At 44.2% G+C, this 20,931-nt stretch overlaps 1 protein-coding gene across 1 annotated transcript in view; it reads right to left on the bottom strand.

Annotated features, from left to right (window-relative positions):
* Positions 1 to 20,931, bottom strand: part of CLSTN3 (calsyntenin 3) — a 179,616-nt gene that overhangs the window by 94,467 nt on the left and 64,218 nt on the right. Inside the window, exon 2 of the mRNA XM_078651483.1 lies at positions 2,230 to 2,352. Within this exon, the coding sequence (XP_078507609.1) occupies positions 2,230 to 2,352 (123 nt within the window). The remainder of the gene's footprint in view (positions 1 to 2,229; positions 2,353 to 20,931) is intronic.

The following is a 20,931-nucleotide window of genomic DNA, read 5'->3' as shown; positions in this document are numbered from 1 at the left end:
GTCACCATATCTGTGTCTCCTCATCACCATATCTGTGACTCTCGTCACCATATCTGTGTCTCCTCATCACCATATCTGTGACTTCTCGTCACCATATCTGTGCCACCTCGTCACCATATCTGTGACTCTCGTCACCATATCTGTGTCTCCTCATCACCATATCTGTGACTTCTCGTCACCATACCTTTCTCTCCTCGTCACTATATCTGTGACTTCTCGTCACAATATCTGTGTCTCCTCATCACCTTCTCGCCACCATATCTGTGTCACCTCGTCACTATTTCTGTGACTTCTCGTCACCATATCTGTGACTTCTCGTCACCATATATGTGTCACCTCGTCACCATTTCTGTGACTTCTCGTCACCAAATCTGTGTCACCTCGTCACCATATCTGTGCCTCTGCATCACTAAATCTGCGTCTCCTCCTGGCCATATCTGCGACTCCTCATCACCATGTTCAGATATTCTGAGGCATTGCCATAAAGCGCTTTACATGTGAGAGAGAGCGCCTTAAACCAAATACGAGATGTGAGAGGCAACCGATGCAATTCCCTATGAGCATCCAAAGTATATTGATGTGCTCTGAAGCACCTGCAGCTTATTAACATTCATCTTGGTGGTTTCTGCCAGTAGTGCATTGCCATAATCAACCTAGGACCATAGCTCCTCATCCCAGATTCAGCCAGGCCCAGTACCTCGTCGTCCAAACCTCTGCCTGTCCAACATCTCTCTGACTCAGTGTCTTTCTTTCTCAAGTCTTCCCATCTGGTATCTTCTTGCCTCTGTAAGACTAGTTCTATCCTATTTTCCCTGTTCCAGTCATTGACCACCCTAGGGTCTTTATCATCCTCTTCTGCTGCCCATGTTTCCCTGTTGCTGTATTTGCTTGTTCTCGGTGACCGATTTTCCTTACCCCACTGTCCTGTTTCTTTGTCGCTTTTCCCTAGTTGTATCATCCACATTCTCAGTCTAAATGTGATTTTAACGACTCGCAATTGGCGACTCGCAAACTCTATTTTTCGAGTTGCTAATAGGTTACCGACTTGCAAAATAGGGTTGGTACATAGAAAAATGCATTTTACCGGTTGCAAGCAGTCCATCCGGTAAAATATGTCGTACATCTGGCCCTAGTGTTTTTGTCCAAGTGTCTATATTCTACTATTCTTGCTTCCTTGTCCCAGTGTCAGTTTCCCTAACCAGTGACTTGGTTTCCATGCCTCTGTTACCCTGACTTGGGGTCTGCGCTACTAGGTGTGGGTGCAGCAGACTTTGTTGCTGTTGGTGCGGGTGTAATGCAGGCGTGAGTGCTGTTAATGCAAGGAGACATACTGCAGTTCCCGAGGCCCAGACCTGCAGCAGCTACCCGCTGCTCATGCACCTCGACATACAGGTCGTACAGTCCTTCCTGAGAATTAGACCCTGAAGGCCTGTTTACCCCAGAGTACACATAGCACAGAAATGTGCCCCTTTCCCCACAATGCACATTATACAGCTTATCCTGAGACACAGAGTGGCAGATAACACAGTGGGCCCGATTCACAGAACTAACTTAAGACAAAATCCTAAACTTACTACCATTTTGGTATTCACAGAAGGCACTTACTCATTTCGGTATTCACAGAAGGCACTTACTCATTTCGGTATTCACAGAAGGCACTTACTCATTTCGGTATTCACAGAAGTTAGGAGTCCTAACTTTAGGACTCCTAAATCCCTTCTGTGAATACTGAAAGTCTTAAAGTTAGGATTTTTCTCAGTTTAGTAGTAGTAAAGTTAGGACTCCTAACTTTAGGACTCCTAAATGCCTTCTGTGAATACCGAAAGTCTTAAAGTTAGGATTATTCTCAGTTTAGGAGTAGTAAAGTTAGGACTCCTAACATCAGGACTCCTAAACTGAGAAAAATTCCTAACTTTAAGACTTTTGGTATTCACAGAAGGCATTTAGGAGTCCTAAAGTTAGGAGTCCTAACTTCTGTGAATACCGAAATGAGTAAGTGCCTTCTGTGAATACCGAAATGAGGAAGTGCCTTCTGTGAATACCAAATTGGTTGTAAGTTTAGGATTTTGTCTTAAGTTAGTTCTGTGAATCGGACCCCTTGACTCTAGAGGGGCAGTCCCCGAGTGCTCCCCCCAGCCAAAGACATGCAGGTGAGAGTCCTGAGACTGGAGGTCAGGCCCTAAGCAGGCCACCCTTCCCCACTCCGCTGACCCCTTGCCTGCACAGTACCTGCGTAGTGCACAGGCGCGTCCTTGTCGAGCGCAAAGAGCGGCGGGTTCAGCAGCACGGTGTTGTCGTTTTCCATGATGATGCCCTGGTACTCCGCCTCGATCCATGGCTTGTGTTTGTTAGCTGCACAACAGAAATGGAAGAAAGACTTGGCTGGTCAGTATCAGGCAGATGCCTTCTCCACCAAATGCACCGCCTCACAGTGGACAAAATCCCCCTTCTATGCAAGCACTTATCGACTGACCCAATGACCCTCACAGGCAGAGGCGTGGCCTCTGTATCATATGCGTTGACCAAAGGCCTACAGGCATTACTTTACTGCCTGTAATCAACAAGTCTGTGGTACCTATATTAAATGGTACCCTAAGGCTGATTTGTGTTGTTTTACCCTTTACTCACAGAGAGTTCCTTGAACTTAACGTCCTCAAACCCCCCTGCAACAATGTAGACTTTTGAAACACAACGAGAGAATAGCAGCTGTTTAAATCACCAATGCCCTTTACTTCAGTATAGGTCTGAACACAGGGTTTCGCTTTAAAAGTAGGAAAAATAACAACAGTCTATGCAAGGATAATAGCAAAGGGACACAATAGTGCAAGGGCAGGTGTGTGAATTAAAGTGTAACAATAATTTATTATACTCGGTTACCACAAAAGTAGGAATAATTTGCCAAGGTTTATTACAAATCTGCCCTTTCCTATATCTTAATAGGGAAAGGTGTTCACAAAATGAGGAAAAATGCAGGAAATAGTGCAAATGTTCAGAAAACCAACTAAGTGGCTGCTCCAACCCAAACTATCTTAATTAATTCACTCGAGTGGAGATGCTCGGGCAGAGATGAAAAGGAACAGAGAGAGACAATGAAAGAAAATCTTCTTGAATGGCGTCTACTTGTCTTTCTAAGTTTGAGCTCTTCCTGAGTGCTCGAAGCAAAGAAACACTTGGTAGTGAGACACTAATCCAAAACAATACAAAGCACAGACCAGAAAAACAGAAAAACATCTAATATCAATAGGCCCAAATAGATACAATTAGTCTAAAATGTATTGCAAGTCAAGGCAAGACTTAAAATGTACCTCATCAAATATGGTTTAGTTATGTTTTTTAGATGTGCTTAAATCAGATGCATTTCTTTGGAGATACAGACCAAGGTTTGGAGAGACTTCGGGCCCGATTCTCAGAACTAACTGAAGACAAAATCCTAAACTTACTACTTTTGGCATTCACAGAGGGCATTTAGTAGTAGTAAAGTTAGGAATTTGTCTTAAGTTTGACTTAAGACAAACTTAAGACAGACTTAAGACAGACTTAAGGTAGGATTTTGTCTTAAGTCTGTCTTAAGTCTGTTTTAAGTCTGTCTTAAGTTTGTCTTAAGTCTCTCTTAAGTCTGTCTTAAGTCTTTCTTAAGTCTGTCTTAAGTTTGTCTTAAGTCAAACTTAAGGCAAAATCTTAACTTTATTACTACTAAATGCTTTCTGTGAATACCAAAAGTAGTAAGTTTAGGATTTTGTCTTAAGTTAGTTCTGTGAATCGACCCCTTCATTAATATTCTCTTTATTAAGCCCTAGGCAGACCAGTTTCAAAGCTGGGTAGTAAATTTCTGATGGGTTGTAGACAGAAACACCAAACCTCCACCCTACGCAGACACATACACAAAAGCACAGACACACACATCAATAAAGTAAAATATTAATAATGGCTGATAGCTGCAGCCATCTCAAGAGAAATGTAATAAGCACATGGAAACCGCCACACAAAGAGTGGAGGTGGCTGTGCAAGCTTTTAAAAGGGATGAGATGTCCCATGTGGGTCAACATATTGTAGATTAAATTAATTAAACTACACCCCCCACCCCAAGGATGAACATCTCTCTTAATTAAAAACCCTCTCCTGCTGGCTGTGGACTCTCCGGAGCTCATATACTGTTTTATTAAGTGCTGCACTGAGACCTCTCAAGAGGAAGCAAAGGAGGGGGGGGGTCCATTCCCAGCAGCATCCAAGGAAACCCTAGAAGGAAAGACTGTGCATATCCCCTAGCCTCTAAGGGGCAGATTTACAAGCCCCTATCGCCTCCACAATGTCACTTTCAATTACGTTGTGGCGGCGACAGGGGCTTTGCCTTATTTACAAGGCAGCGTTAAACCACTTAACATGGCTTAACGCTGCCTTGTAAATAAGGCACCTGTTCATGCTGTACTCAACATGAATCTAAGGGGAATATTTACAAGCCCCTATCGCCACCACAATGTCACTTTCAATTACGTTGTGGTGGCGACAGGGGCTTTGCCTTATTTACAAGGCAGCGTTAAACCACTTAACGTGGCTTAACGCTGCCTTGTAAATAAGGCACCTGTTCATGCTGTAGTCAGCATGAATCTAAGGGGAATATTTACAAGCCCCTATCGCCACCACAATGTCACTTTCAATTACATTGTGGTGGCGACAGGGGCTTTGCCTTATTTACAAGGCAGCGTTAAACCACTTAACGTGGCTTAACGCTGCCTTGTAAATAAGGCACCTGTTCATGCTGTACTCAGCATGAAAGGGGAGGGCAATGGGTATTGTGGTGAGTGTTCTACCGCAACACCCATTGATGTTCATGCTGCCCCCTATTTACAGGGGTGGCATAAATAGGAGGCAGGGAAAACCTGGTCTTAAACAGGTGAAACAAGGAGAAATGTTTTATCTCGTCTCGTTTTTTCTGTTTCCATGTGTGCTGCATTGTGCAACACACATAGAAACAGCAAATTGCCATTGATTGTTTATGTGCAGGAAGGTGACCCTTCTTGCTCATAAACAATCACAAAAAAATAAGTTTTGCAACTTCTACATGTGCTGCATTAAACAGCACACATACAAGTTACAAAACGTAATTTAAGATTGTTTATGTGCTGGAAGGGAGACCTTCAAAAGGAGACCTTCTGCACATAAGCAATATTCCCCTCAAAGCAGACACCCTTGCACTATGGTGTTAGGGTGCCTGTGTTGGCCGCTAAGTTTAGCGCCAGTGCAGGGGGAAACGCAGGGCTGCACCAAATTGTTGTAAATATGGTGCAGCCCTGCGTTTCTGAAGTGGTGGAGTGCATCGTTAAGCCAGGAATGATAATGCCGCACTCAGTCACTTCGTTCTATAGATGCCCCTACGTTCTGTGTCTATTGTCAGTGCTTAATTTGAGCCAGGGGTTGCCAGAGGGGCCCATCAGCACTCATTTTTGGGGACAGGCACTTATTTTGCTGTTTTGACATTTACCGAGAGCAAAAGGGAGAAAAACATAGAAAGAAGGAAAAGAAAGAGAGAGAAACCGTCACAAAGGAAGAAAGCAAGAACCAGCAGGAGTGAGATAAAGACTCAGGGCGTGTCTGGTGGTGGATTAAAGAGGCATAAGGCGTTTTGCAACTATGCAACTGTGGTCTTCAGAGCACTGACCTTTAATAGCGCCAGCAGCGCGCTTCTGCGCACAGCATCGGCATTCATTCTTTTGCAAATTAAGCACTGGTAATTCCCTGTATGTCAATACAACGCGGGCTTTTACCCCGCATGCCATTACAACGCGGGGATTACAACGAAAGTAGTTACAACGACTTACGCTGGAGGGCACTGGATAGTGGAATAGTTTAATTTTCTATTCCAACTCCAGCCCACGGTGACAGTAGGGAAGGTGTTGGATAGAAAATTAAACTATTACCTATCCAACAGCGCCCTCCAGCGAAAGTCGTTGTAACGACTTTCGTTGTAATCCCCGCGTTGTAATGGCAGTGCGGGGTAATCCCCGCGTTGTTATGGCTGTTCCCCACCAGACCAGATCAATCTGTGGGGCGCGACCCCAGGGGGGCCCAGGAGTCCTGGGAACGGGGTTGCTCATTTCCAGGCCTATCTTCTGCCTGGAATACAAAAAGGGCAACGCAATTGTCAAAATGCTTCAGCTGAAGTTAATTGAGTGTCATGTGCTGTAAAATGAAGAAGCCCAGCAGACAGCTAAAACAATCCTTCAAATCACCCTCCACACCAGGGTGCCTGTTTGCTGAATGAAATGCAAATGTGCACTAGGAGTTAATCTGCAAATTAAAGGGTGCTTGGGAGTGGTTCTTCTGGCTTTAATTGCTCAATCACTTCAAGCATTGTGATGGCAAAGATGCTTTGTGTTGTGGTTAGCAACTGGGCTGTGAAGTGTGTGCTTTTAATGATAACTGCATTTACACACCTGAGGAGGTGTTGAAGGGAAAGGTATGCAAAAAAATGTATTACTTATGGTCTGATATTACACAAATCTACATTTTGCAAGCTCCATTTTATCCTAAAACTCTTTGCACATTTTCTAGCTGTCTATATTATAATGGGTGTAATGCAAGTATAAAATAATGACTTGGGCCCGATTCACGGAATGAATTTAAGACTAAATCCCAAACTTACTCCTATTTGGTATTCACAGAATGCACTTACTACTTTCGGGATTCACAGAGTGAACTTACTACTTTCGGGATTCACAGAATGAACTTACTATTTTCGGTATTCACAGAATAGATTTAAGACTACTAACTTTACGTCCGCACTCGGGCCAGAAATTCCGGCCCGGAGGCGGAGCTTCTGGCTTGGGGGCGGAGCTTGCGGCCCAGAGGTGGAGATTTCAGCCATGGCTAAATCCCCACCTCCGAGCCGGAAGCTACGCCTCCAATTCACAAGCTCCGCCTCCGGGCCGCAAGCTCCGCCCCCAAGCCAGACGCACCGCCTCCGGGCCGGAATTTCTGGCCCGAGTGCGGACGTAAAGTTAGTAGTCTTAAATCTATTCTGTGAATACCGAAAGTAGTAAGTTCATTCTGTAAATACCAAATAGGAGTAAGTTTAGGATTTAGTCTTAAGTTCATTCTGTGAATCGGGCCCCAACACATTCACAGTGCTTTCTCTCATAGCACTAAAAATAACAATACACAAGACACTATTTTCAACTGCACCATCCAAATTTAATTCTGTGGCTCTCTGGTTACACACAGACCTATGCAGTGCATTAAATATTAGAGGTTTAATTATGTATTATATAGGGCATTTCCCACTGAGTAATAACTTTTTAAATTTATTTTTCATTTAAGCTACCCATTATTTATATGTAGCTACCTGATGGTGAAAGACCTAAAAAATGAACAAAATATTTTGGGTCTGATTTATGAGAGGCTTGCGCCGCTGGAGCGTCAGTTTCTTTGAAGCCTCGGTGGCGCAAGCATCTCAATCATATCTATGAGGTGAGGCAAAGTCACCCTGCATGGCTTTGCATGGCCTCATAGATATGGAGTTGGACAAAACAGCGCAAGTCGCTGCGTTGCCTTACTCTATGTCAAGTAGGTGTTCCATTGGCGTTGTAATGGGTGTTCCAACGGGAAACAACCTTTACAACGCAACTTTTACAACACACTACCATTACAACGCATTCATTACAACACAACATCTCTTACAACGCATGCCATTACAACGCAACCATTACCACACATGACACTACAACGCATACAATTACAACTCATGTCATTACAACGCATACCATTACAATGCATACCATTACAACACATACCATTACAACGCATAGTACCCTTACACTATCCAACACTTACCCTACTGTTGTACCCCCCTGGAGTTAGAATAGTAATTTTTACCCCTACGCTATCCAACACTTACCCTACTGTTGCACCCCCTGGAGTTAGAATAGTAATTTTTACCCCTACACTATCCAACACTTACCCTACTGTTGCACCCCCTGGAGTTAGAATAGCAATTTTTACCCCTACACTATCCAACACTTACCATACATGCAAAGTAATCTTATGCGTTGTAATGGTATACGTTGTAAAGGTAGTATGCGTTGTAATGGAATGCGTTGTAAAGGTAGTTTTTAAAAATTAGTTGTAATGGCATGCGTTGTAATGGAATGCGTTGTAATGGATGTTGCGTTGTAAAAAATGCGTTATAAAGGTATGCGTTGTAAAAGTATCATACATCCATTCCAACACAACGCCCATGGATTTTGACGCTGCCCCAGATTTACAAAACCATGTAAACCTGGGGCAGTGCCAAAACCTTACGCCTCCCCACAGCAGGCATAACGAAGAGAAATGTTTTCATTTCTCCTCGTTTTATCCTCTTTCCATGTGTGCTGCATTCTGCAGCACACATGGAAAGAGTAAAAACCCTCTCAGGATTGTTTTTGTGCCGGTAGATGCCCCTTGCTGCACAAAAACCATCCTGCCTATGTTGGCGCTAGGCAGCAATTTGTGCGCCAACGCCGGGGGAAAGGACAAGAATGCACCGTATTTCATAAATCAGGTGCTTTCCTACCCTTTCACATTGGCGTAGGGCAGCGCAACAAGAAGACTCGCGGCGCTGCCCTACGCCAATGCTTCATAAATGAGGCCCCTTGTTTTTAGCCACACCTTTGACCACGCCCCCAACCACTGACCTTTGGTTTGCTAAACACTGTTTAATTTATTTTCCAATGTATAAATGATTTGCTATGGGGTTTGGAGTCACTTATGGTTGTCGATAGTTGGCAATGATCAAGAGGCCTAAATTCTAGACATTTTTGTCAGGAGGGGGTCCTTATGCCTAAACGTTTTTGACAGGGGGGTCTCGGCATCAAAAAGTTTGAAGAACTCTGCACTCGACATAGAGGGGAGGGTAGAATGCACCTCTTTATAAGAGTTTAGGAGTACATTCAGGGCCAGAACCAATATGTACAATAATAAAAACCTCCACAAAACACAGTGGGAAGATAGTTTCCCTTGGATGGAGGCCTTCTTTTAGCCCTTCCCTCAGCACTTGGGCCAGGGGGTGTGTAAAATTCCTGGATCCATACATGGTGGTGAATGAGCAAACATCAACACAACAGCGATGCTGCGTATCGCCGCACAGTGCATTCCTTAACCTCTTCCATGCTCATGACGGCTCCCGGCCGTCATGAGTCACGGTGGGCGTGTGCTGATGACGGCCGGGAGCCGTCATGACCACGCCCGCTATCGGAATGTTCAGCACTGCGGCGTAATTCGCGCCGCAGTGATGAGGTTAAAGGTCCTCTCCAGCAGCAGGAGACCTTCCCCACCGAGTGAGTGTAACAGAAATGGATGTCACAAGAGACCTATGTGCATGCTCCAGATGCCTCGTTTTGGTAGTGTGCTACGCAGGACACGGGGTGGGCGGGATCATTATAGGTCTCCATTACCAACAGTAGTGTTCCTTGATAGGTCACACAGGGGTGTGAATTTGGCCAGGAGGATGGGTGGGCGAGCCAGAGGTTGTCTAGACCACAACAGTGTGTGAGGTTGGCTCAGACACACATGTAAGAGCGCCTGAATAGGAGGGAAGGCTCCAAGTGGTTTAGTTGTGATTGATCACCACAAGATCAATTTACAGTCACAATTACTCACTAGTCAATGAGTTAGAAAGCTCAGGGAAGGCTCCAAAGATCAGGAACGTCTTCAGTCCACTCCTGAACTTGAGATGCCTCTGTTCTTTCAGTTCCAGGCTTTCAGACCACTGCGATCCCAGGTTTTTCCCAGCCTTTTAGCTGAAAGAGACAGGTGTGATACGGTTATTATCAGATGCTGAGCTCATCTTGCAGGAAGGCTTGCAGTTGTGGATATATTGAGACGGGGTATCTCAGTCCCCCAGATCACAGGCCACCGTGGGTGATGCAAACCACCTTGAAGATTAATGTTAGGCCTGAGTGGAACTCTGCAAAGTGACAAAAAACTCCACCACGCTACGTAGAGTTCCGCAAGCCTAGGAAGTGTGTTAGGTCACGCCGCTTGCGCTGATTTTTAGCGCCAGATGTTTGTCCTGCACTGGAAAATCAGCATGAACAGCACCATGCGCAGCGCAAGAGGGCGCTGCTTCTTTCTATCGCTTGAGCAAATATTCTATTCGAGCGACAGCTTCCTGAAAGGGAACGGAAACTTTCTCAACGCAAGCGGTAGCAGCCATCCGCGACCGCCCGCGTTGAGAAAACTCGCCGGGAGGTGGTCTGGAGTAAGATTTTCCTCGCAGGCGCTCAGCACCTTAACATTGGTGAGCGCGAGTGAGGAAAAAACTCTGCTCTGCTTTGCGGAGTGGAGTTTTTCAGAACTCCGCATGCTATGCGGAGCGTGGAGTAGGAAAAACTCTGCAAACTCTGCAAGTGGAGCGGAATTTCATGCCCAGGCCTAATTAATGTCTGAGCTAGACACAGTCAATTTAAGGTTTGAAGGCCCGGGTGATATACTCTTCTATGTCACACCTAGGACTAGCCTTGGTGTTGGGTTGGTACCTGGTGAAACTGGTGTAACCACTTCTGGAGACCTCTGATCATTGTGATACCATAACTGTGGTGTCACAGTAGCAGTCAGAGACAAGGTCCACTTTGTGATGAAAGCACAATATTGACATGAATTTGAGAAGCACCTTAAGGAGTAGGTTTGTGTTCAGTCAAAGAGGATTCCTACAAGCCTTACTTTGGGGGTCGGGTTAGCGGGATTACCTGGCGTAGGAAGCCACTGGATAAGTAACTGCCTTCGGTTTAGTGAATGTGTAGTCGATTATGGATATATGGTGAATGGCTGCAAGGGATTTGTATCAGGCAAATGTATGAGGCACAATTGATAAATGTCTCTTGGATGTGCACCAGACAATTCTTGAAAAGAGGGATGACGGTACTTTGTTATTTTGTCTTCATATGACACACTTTGCCTCTAGATTGAGAGCAAAGTAATTATTTATTTATTACCTAATATGTCTTGTTCATTTGCCTGGTATTCCACAGGCAGTGAAAATTATTTTTCTGCAACAAGTGTGCATTCCTGGTCTGTTCAATTCCGTAATGACCTGGCGTTGTTCGGTGCTATAGTATGTGTCGCCTGACTACCTTGTCCTGATGAAGTCCCAGGACTCCAGTACATCATAGGATCAAAACATCAACTGAAACTATTTTAGACAATTGAAGCTGACCATTCCCTTCTGACCGTTTCATGCCTCTTGACAGCCACTTTGGTGCTTGCTACTTTTTCATAATGCCCACTAAGAGCATAGCTGTCGGACTTCAAATTTGAGTACAGCCCCATTAAAGAGATGGAACAATCCTCTCCAGTGGGGTCCAAAAAGATTAAAAAATAATTGAAAATGTACTTATGTGTGTTTTGCTCTCCTCTGTCTTTTTCTTCTTTCTGTTTTGATGGTGTCAGCATGACGGCACCTGGTGGAGCCTCAGACAACCCCATTCTGCAAATCCTGATGCTGCTCTCATGCTGAGCAGCATGAGAGCAGTGCTAGGATTGGCTGGAGCGGGCTGCCTCGACACTCCAGCAGGCACAGGGGGCCTGTGTCTGCTCTCCACCCAACTGTCTGAGACAGCTAGGTGGAGAGGTTTACACTGCGCAAGTCAGGCTGGCCGTCAGAAGACAGCCAACCAAAGAGACATGCGCAGTGTCAACTGGTGGAGTGAGCACCACTCCCCTGCTGCCAGTCAGCAGCAATGCCCCGCCCCCAAACGGGCTAGGAGCTGTAAAAAATAAAATGGAAATTCATTTTATTACTGTTTTATTTTTCACTTTTGTTGTATTGGCAGCAGGGGGGCGGGGCTCCTCTGCCCTAATGTGGGAGGGAGGGCGCCACTGAGTCCCTCAATGGTACGGCAGACCTGCTTTGAAGTGCATGTACTGTCCCATTAAACACATGCAGTTCCTTCCAAGAAGTGAGAAGTGCCTATACAGGTATCCTGGATACTGTATCTAGATTATGCTTGATATACATGGAACGTTTTGTTATGTACCATATACCCATGTTTCTGTGATTGGATGTTTATACTATCATTGACCTGCATTGAACTTTATGATATTTACCTTGTACCTATGTAACTAAGGGCCAGATGTAGGTCGACCAATACCGGTCGGTAACGGCCAAAATTACCGAATTTCGGCTGTTACCGACCGGTATTTGGCATTTGGAATGTAGGTGGCATTTTTGTAGGGTTCGGTATTTTACCGAATCGGTAACTTAAGGAATCGGTAAATTACCGATTTCTTAACATACCGATTCGGTAAATTACCGAATCCGTATTGTAGAGGGCACTCAAGTGAGTGCATTCCTCAGTTAAGGATTCGTTATTTACCACCAACTACAAGTTGGTGGTAAATAAAGAAAACCTGTGAAAAAGCGATTTTTTGCTTTTACAACACTGCGATGTGGCAGAAATACATGCCCTTCGGGCATGTATGTGAGCCACCTGTGCACCCATGCACTATTCAGGGGGGCAACAGGGTGTCAATGTGACACCCTGCCACCCTTGTATGTGTTCCCCATTTACCGATTCGGTATTTACCGAATCGGTAATTCCCATTCTTTCCTATGGGCCTCCAAGCCCATAGGAATGAATGGGAATTACCGATTCGGTAAATACCGAATCAGTAAATACCGAATTTTAGCGATTCGGTCGGTAAAATTTACCGAAAATTACCTACATATAATTTACCTATTCTTAAATACCGAATCGGTAAAATTCGGTATTTAAGAATCGGTAAATAGTATTTACCTACATCTGGCCCCAAGACACTTACCTTGTAAAGCACTCTGATACCCGCAAGGGTCTGGTTCGTGCTATATAAAACGTTCAAAATAAATAAATAAAAAATATAGTACTCCAATTTAAATAACCAGGCCTGCTGGAAAGTGCCGGTTCTGACCCTTTCAAAGGTGACTCTATTCCACGCGATGTGTTGCAGCTAAGAAGTGCTGATACTGTTACATTTAAGGAACTTATGGTTCTGTGACTGTCCCATTCACAATACAATAGCCACTCAAAAGTAATGTTGTTACTATCCGGTCAAAGGTATAGCAACTCTCCAGACAGGAGAAGGTAATTTTTACACTTTTGCCCCGACCTGCTCAAGAGGACGAAGGGGAGTTGAGGGCTGATGACCGAACTATCGCCTGGCTTCTACGTGACTACGAGGATGTGAATATATGTAATCCTGAGGCAAATTCTTTTAAAATGTAACACCCAGCCCATTTTCAACTTTTGACACAGTGTGTCATTCTACGTTTTGTGCCAATATTTTGCTTACCTTAGTTAGTCAATGGAAAACACATATTTAGTTATTATTATACCTATGGTGCTGTTTTCCAGATTTGCACAAAACTTCACAAAATATGTTAAACCCTTCATTTCGACAGCTGAATGTTATGTGTAGACTAGTCAATAAGGGACAAGGTCAACGGGGACCTGCAGACATCACTTTCCGTGACTGTCCACTACCATCTAATAATATTGCGATGAGCTACAGAAAAAACCTCTGGATGGACTTGCACCAAATTTGGCATGTGAATCTGTATGATACGTCAGGTTTGATGCAGGTCTTTAAAATGCATGCATATCGAGGCAGGAAGGCACCTTAGCTATACATAGGTCTGCACCAGTGTCGCCTCATCCGCTAAGGCGGAGGGGCATCGCTGTTATAAAATATATATAATTATCCATTCAAATTCATGTCTATGCACTTTAAAAGATATCATGATTAGATATTTCACATTAACATGAGGCCTGGAGTGCAAAATGGCTTCCTATCTGACCTTGACTGGACAAGCTTTAACAAGCTATTCTGTACCCCCTTACAGGTCACCTTGCTTGTCTTTGACTACATGATATACAAGTGTTACACAGTAAAGACCCGCCTTTCTGATCTGCCCATAGCTGGCTGTTTTGCATGGTGCAGACATTGCACATCCTTGTTAGCCATATTTGGCTTGGTGCCTTATTCTAGTTCTGCTGATATGGCATGTCATACTGTATATAACATCCAGAAATCTGTCACTCTGGGAAGAAGCGGTCTGAGAGCCCCCAATGTGGCAGATCTGACTTCTTCCTTGCTAATTAGCAATGATGCATGCTTTTGGTACCATTAAATAAATTTCACTCTGTTTCTGAGCAAACCTGCTATGTCTGGAGAGTTTCATTCCTATGCTCCTGGGAGGGTGCCAGTATTTCCCCATCAATCGCCCCCCCTGCTGAAAGCCAGCAGAGGCAAGGACATGAATAAAATTATGATAAAACATTGGTATTGTAATTTTATTTTTCCTTCTGCAGGCTGCCTGCCAGGCGAGCCGAGGGAGGGGCGGGAACTGCCACAGTGCAGCTGCAGCACCAGGGTGGGGAACAGTGGACACTGTTAAATGCGCATGGTGGTTTGGCCAGCCCCAGATGGCCGGCCAAACCATCAGGCACATTTACCCCTTCTCCACCTAGCTGTGTTGTACAGCTGGGTGGAGAAACCAACACAGGCTCTCAGTCTATGTCTGAGCACCAAACCGAGGCGCTCAGACCAATCTCAGCACTGCTCACATGCATGAATTCACAGCATGTGAGCAGCCCTGGGGGTGGGAGCTGGGAGCCTGCACAGTGTGTGTGCAGCAGTTCCTATGGGACGTGACGTTCAGGAGCAAGGTGGCGGATGTCGGAGCAAGGTAAGTGCAATTTTCTTTATTTTTTATATATTTTTTTGTGTCCCCCCCTCCCTTTGCTCCACTACTTCACAGTCTGAGCGTCCGCTCCTGGTCTGCACACTCTAGGGGCCTCATTGATGAGTCCGTACGTCACTTTTACGCCGCCGGTGCATCACTTTTTGTGACGCACCAGCAGCGTAAAAAATGTGCCTTGTTGCACCATATTTACAAAGTGACGCATCTAAGTAGATGCGTCACTTTGTAAACCCCTGCGCTACATTATACCTGCGCCAGGTATAATGTATGCAGGGGGGCGTTCTGACGCAAGAAAGGGCCATAGAAGTGACGCAGTGAAATCTATAAGAGTTCCCTGCGCCACTTCTAGGACACAAATGCGTCAATTTCTTACGCCTGCCTCACAGCAGGCGTAAGACTGACGCTGGCAATTTCACATGGGGCTTGCCCCATGTGAAAGGACACATTGCTGGAGTTGCGTCACTTTTGTGACACACTCCAGCAATGCGTCACTTTTGCGCCTACAGATACGTCAGAAATACTGACGTATCTGTAACTCCTTGCGCCATGATGCGTCATACTGTAAATATGACGCATCATTGGTGTCGCAAGGAAGGCGCAGTGAAAAGTGACGCATCGCTGTTTTCACGCAGCGATGCGCCACTTTTCATAAATGAGGCCCTACGTTTTTAGGAAAGACTGTGGAATCTCATTTGCTGTTCAAAGCTTATAATTTCCTCCATCTGCCATGTTGTGATATCAAATGATGTATTGTATTGTGTTATTTATTTATATAGCACTTACTACCCCTAACGAGGTGTCAAAGCGCTTTTCGGCGAGTAGCACGTTACTCCTGAACCCAAAAGGATTAGTGGTGAATTAGTATAGGGAAATATGAGTTCATTTGAGCATTAGACATGTTGCCTGATGTCTCCCTGGAGTCATTGTGGAGACGGTAGTTCTAGGAGGGGATGGGTTAATTCTCGGAGGAGTGAAAAATATCTGTTGCTTCTGGAAAAAAAAATCAATTTTCAGCCTCAGAATCGTAAATAGACCACTGCAAATATGTAAATTGTTCAGTCGTGGCTGTCATGTCTCGCGGTGGGGGATGGGGATTCGCGTGGGGAGGGGGGAGTCGCATGGGGAGGGGGAGTCGCATGGGGATGGGGAATCGGGTGGGAGGAGAGTTGCTCTAAGGGGGTGTTCATTTAATTAATAATAAAAAAAAGGTAAATTAAATTTACCTTTTCGCCGGCAGGGTCCAGCATCTTCAGGAAGCAGGCAACCTCCGTCCCCTCCCCTAAGCCAATCACAATGCTCCAGTGGAGCATTGTGATTGGTCGGGCCGCCGCCCAGGAAGGGGCTTGCGGGGAGCCGATGTTCTCCATGTAGGCTGCGTTGCAGCCTGCATGGAGAACTATAGAGTGCGCATGACTGGTTGGGGCGGCCCTAGGGGGTCGACCAAACAGTCAGCGCCCTCAGCAGTTGGCACACCAGTCCTCCCCTTCCCTAGAGCAGACCCCCCCCAACGAAACCCTTCTGCTTTCTCGCAGTGTGAGAAGCAGAAACATAGAATGGTAGTTATTACTATTTTATGTTTCTACTTCTCGCACTGCGATAAAGCAGTGGGGCGATGCTCCTCCGCCCTAGTGGAGGAGCCGCCCCTGAAATTATTTCTTTCGAAGCAGACCCTGAGTAAGATGACATTAGTCTTGCCCAACATTAACTCTAACCTTACCAACAATATAAACTGGCTACTGGTACCAGGACATACTGTACAACGAGCCACGTTATTTCCCAGATACCTGTTGTAACTTGTACATACTGATATAGCTTGAAATTGTACAAGACAAATCTGCTAGAAATTATAAAAAATATGGTATGACCACTTGATTATTATTTTGGACAGTTGCATGAGGATTAGTGAAATGGGCAATTTATAGGTAGGTCCCCACATTTCTACGATACATGGAATATAAGAAAAGGGCTGTACGTTAACACACGAGTACTGACCACAGTACATGGCCAACTGTATGTCCAGTGCTTCATTGACACGACCACACACTGTGTAGAGTAGTTAAAGAGACATGGTTTTTTGGAACAGGGCATTAAAGATCGTCACACCGCGTGGTCAGCAGCTGGCTGGCACAGCGTCAGTCAAGTCTAGTTTGTTCTGAGCCCTGTACCCACTAGACATTGTTCAGAGGCATAACCAGTGGCCAGTGAAAGACCATGCACTGACTCCAGTAGCCACAGAATATACCTATGGGCCATGCTTAATGAGGCTAGCGAATGCTGGCAGGACACAGTGAAAGATCTGTATCTGGAGAGCTCTCGCGGTGGTAGAATCGGGCAACTGGCATGGCCTTTGAACCCATTGGTCACTGCAACAGAAGCCAACTCCATGCATCAGTGTACTCCCTGAACACATCCACACCCATCAGCCCCAGTGCACTATAACTTGCCTAACTTTCATAAACATATCAATGACCCTCCTCCAACGTCGAGAATGAAATCCAGTATCTAAGTAGATGGATCTTTTATTTTTTTTTACAACAATACCTTCATATTTTACAGACTTTGCTTCAGGATATAACACTGTTTGTAATCCTTATGGGTCTCTGATCCTTTAGGAACTATTGAGGGCAATAGAACTTATAAGGCACAGACATTTGGAAACAGATGTCCTATAAATGCTATTATTGAAGATGGGCCATTTGATGTTATATAACTACTATTTCAACTTTAATCATGTGTCTTATCTACAAACATATGGTACAGCCATGGAAACCAACTCAGCATCCGGGTATGTGAAAACATACACGCACTGGTCCAGGAACACGTTCTACAACATGTTTAGAGACACAAGAGTAGCAACTGGTGGAGGTAAATAGATGACGTACTTGAGACAAACTAGAAAATAACTAGATCAATTTGCTGAATATTTATCCACAAAACAAAATTGGATAAAAGTACCATTAAATAAAGTAGATGGTAAAGTTAATTTCTAAGACACAGTAATTTATGTCATAGATGACAGATCTATATGTGAAATCCACTAATCAAAACAACATTCTAAGATCTGACAGCTATCATCCAAACCCTTTATCTCAAAAGCCAAATTTTAAGGTTAAAATGTGTTGTCCTTAAAGAAGCCATTTGAAAACACAGAGAGATGGAAATTCATGCAAAATGTATTAATCATGGATACCAATAAAACATTACAACACAAGCTTTGAAGCATTCAAGAGCAATATGATGAGTAGAAACACAGATGAATAAAGAAAGTATAGAAAGTGATTTAAATTGATCGTACTGTGTGTACCACAGTACAATCAAATAAGTTGGCTCAATAAATTTTTTTAGAATATTTTGACAAATTACCCTAGGTACACGACATATGCACACAAATTCTACATTAGCGCATGCAACCTTTGGAGTATTTCAACTACAGCTGGTGTACAAATTATTTAATATTATTAACACATATTAGGATCAGATGCATATCCATATCTGGTATGTTCATATTACAATGGATATTCATTGGATCAGTAACGCAATGCCCTACTGAGGCAGGGAAATAATATGAAAAGGTTTGGAACTTGTGACAATTATGGATTAGTAGATTAGAAGATGTTTGAGTGGAAAGAGCCAACATTTAAAGAATACACATCTTAGGTGGATGGCAAGCAAGACAGTATTTACTGTGATGCCACTTAGATCATGCAACAACCTGGACTTTAGGTATTCATATCTGCCTGCAGTTTGGTAGAGGCCAATGCCCTTCAGGCTTGGTTCTCCAAAAAAAGAACTACTGGGATATGTAGTAAATCTTAATAGTACTGACCAGAGTTATTGCAGTCTTAATACTTGCTTTATATCACATTTGAACAACAAGGTTTTCTACCTATTTAATAACTCTGCTGATAATGCCATTAAGAGATGGCCCTGCCTATCCAAAGCATTTAACACATGCATTGGTTTTAAACCAAGCCATTACATTTTTTAGACATGGTAAGTAATGTCTGATTAGAGCTAAACTTGAGTGACTGTGTAGCTCACAATAACCATCAGCTGAATCTTGAGTGGCGATTTCCTTTTAGGGAAACTTTAGGTTTTATCAGTAGCGATGGGCCGCACGTAAAGAAAAGGCGCTTGGGATGGGCACGGCTGAGGTTAGGCAGTGCTAAGGTTTGAAGTGGACACAAAAATGTGTTCCTCTCGAGGATGCTGTTTGATCAACATTGGTCCCAGGTGCCAAATCCCAAGTGATGCAGTGAGCCTGTGTTTCCCAATAAGTATGACACACCAAACATATAAATACAAAGTGCTCAAAACATGCATCACTGGTCATTTAAGTTAGACATGCCCTTAAATTACTTTCCCTTCCTTGTTCTATAATTTTTGTATAACTAATCTAATATCTATTGTTTATTATTATATATGATTTACTGTTACTTGGTATGAACACAAATTGTTTTAGAATATTGTATACATTTTCTTGTTTCTATGTATTGTGAATTTCTTTTTCTCAAATAAATAAATATGACACAAAAAACTATAAGTTAGACAATGCACATAAAATACTCTTTATTCTTACTTATTAAAGTAAATGCATAACCCTTTGACCTACAAACCACAAGTGTATGGAGTTCTGCCTCACTAGCAGAAGGCTGATTTGCACAATGTTCAGGAATATTCAGATGTAAGACAGGTGCCAAGTACTGGGAAATGCATGCAGAACTGCTGAAATGTGTTGTAAATTGGTATGTAAATCTGTCAAAAAGACTGAGTGGGAAGCAAAACTACTATTATTGAAATGAGTCCCAGGAGGTCTAGACATTAACTTCTTTTCCATTCATGATCATTTTACTATGATTATCTGCATCTGATTACCCTTCAACATCTAGACTAGTAACAGAGCTGCTTCGAATGAAGGACTCCTGTTCTGCCGATGCTCTGGTGAGCTGGTCCTCCTACTTTCCAACATACGTGTGAAGCCTCTTCATGATGTGTTGTTGGCGCGGGGAGCAAAGTTACACCTCTCTGCTGGTGAAGTGCAGCTGGGTATTCCTCTCAGTGGTGATTTCCCCCAGGGCTCCTGTTATCTGTCTAATTTTTTTGATAAGTTAATGGGCGGATGTGGTTATGTTGGCTGGCCCTGAATGCCAACAAAACTAAGCTGCGTCTGGTAGGCCCTTACAAGGCCACCAGAAGCCTTCGTTCGGATGAGATGTACCTTGCAGTGGTACCAAGGGTAAGGAAGGCCAGAAGTGGAGGCCGATGCTTATAATGCTGCCAAGCTGTTGAACATCTTGCCGTTGCAGCTGCGTAGACAACCTAACCACTTAGCTTTTCGTATACAACTTAAAACCTGGCTCTTTCCTTAGAAGGTAGTCCCTACTCTAGTGATCACACAGCGCTGGGATGCTTCCGGGTAGCCATTAGCTATACAAAAACCCTTCTATTCTATTCCACTAGGTCATTGGTGAAAAGGCTAACGGGGGTTCATAACATATGGATCTAGGGAACACAGAATCCAATTTAAACGCATAATGCTGTATCCTTAGAAGTTGGAAGATAGGGCGACACGCATCACCCTATCCTTGCAAGACGGTGCGCCGCATTGTAAATAAGGCGCATTCGTGGTGGCGCAGGTCGGGACTTGCGTGTCGCATCTTTTCTGGCGCATCCCTGCTGATTTGCAGAGATGCACCAGAACTCGTAAATGTGCCCCAAAGTTTCCAGCAGTTCTGTTTCCCTGCCCTGGTCATGTACTGGACATACAGCAGTCTTCTTTACCTGTGTATGTAACTTCCTCAGCCTCCATTTCCTTTCTAGGCTACTTGTTGCTGCCATGTCTCCCTGTGTGACCTTACTCTTTGTGCATGTCACTTCCTGCAGTACCATTGCACTATGTACCTGATTGCTTGTAGTCTTGCCTGGCCCGTGTCAGTGTTTCACTCCAGTCCGATATTTTCTCCCTATGTGTGCATCCCTGCAGCCCTCTCTCCGAGTGCATGGAACTCCTTCAGTCATATCTTCAGGTCTAGGTTACTTCTCGCAGTCTTGCCTCCCTGTGTTCCCTGTCTCACTGTGCATGCTACTACCTACAGGTCCCTGAAGTCTTGTCTCCCTGTATATGTCTGGGTGCTTACTTCCAGTCTCCCTGTGTATGTAACTCCTGAAGTCCTGTTAGCAGTCTAGGTCACTTGTTGCTGCCATGTCCTCCTATGTAACCT

The sequence above is a fragment of the Lissotriton helveticus genome, chromosome 7, assembly GCF_964261635.1.
Source record: "Lissotriton helveticus chromosome 7, aLisHel1.1, whole genome shotgun sequence".
NCBI classification, from domain to species: domain Eukaryota; kingdom Metazoa; phylum Chordata; class Amphibia; order Caudata; family Salamandridae; genus Lissotriton; species Lissotriton helveticus.
The sequence above is the reverse complement of the archived record's forward strand: the minus strand, read 5'-3'. Positions and strand labels throughout refer to the sequence as shown.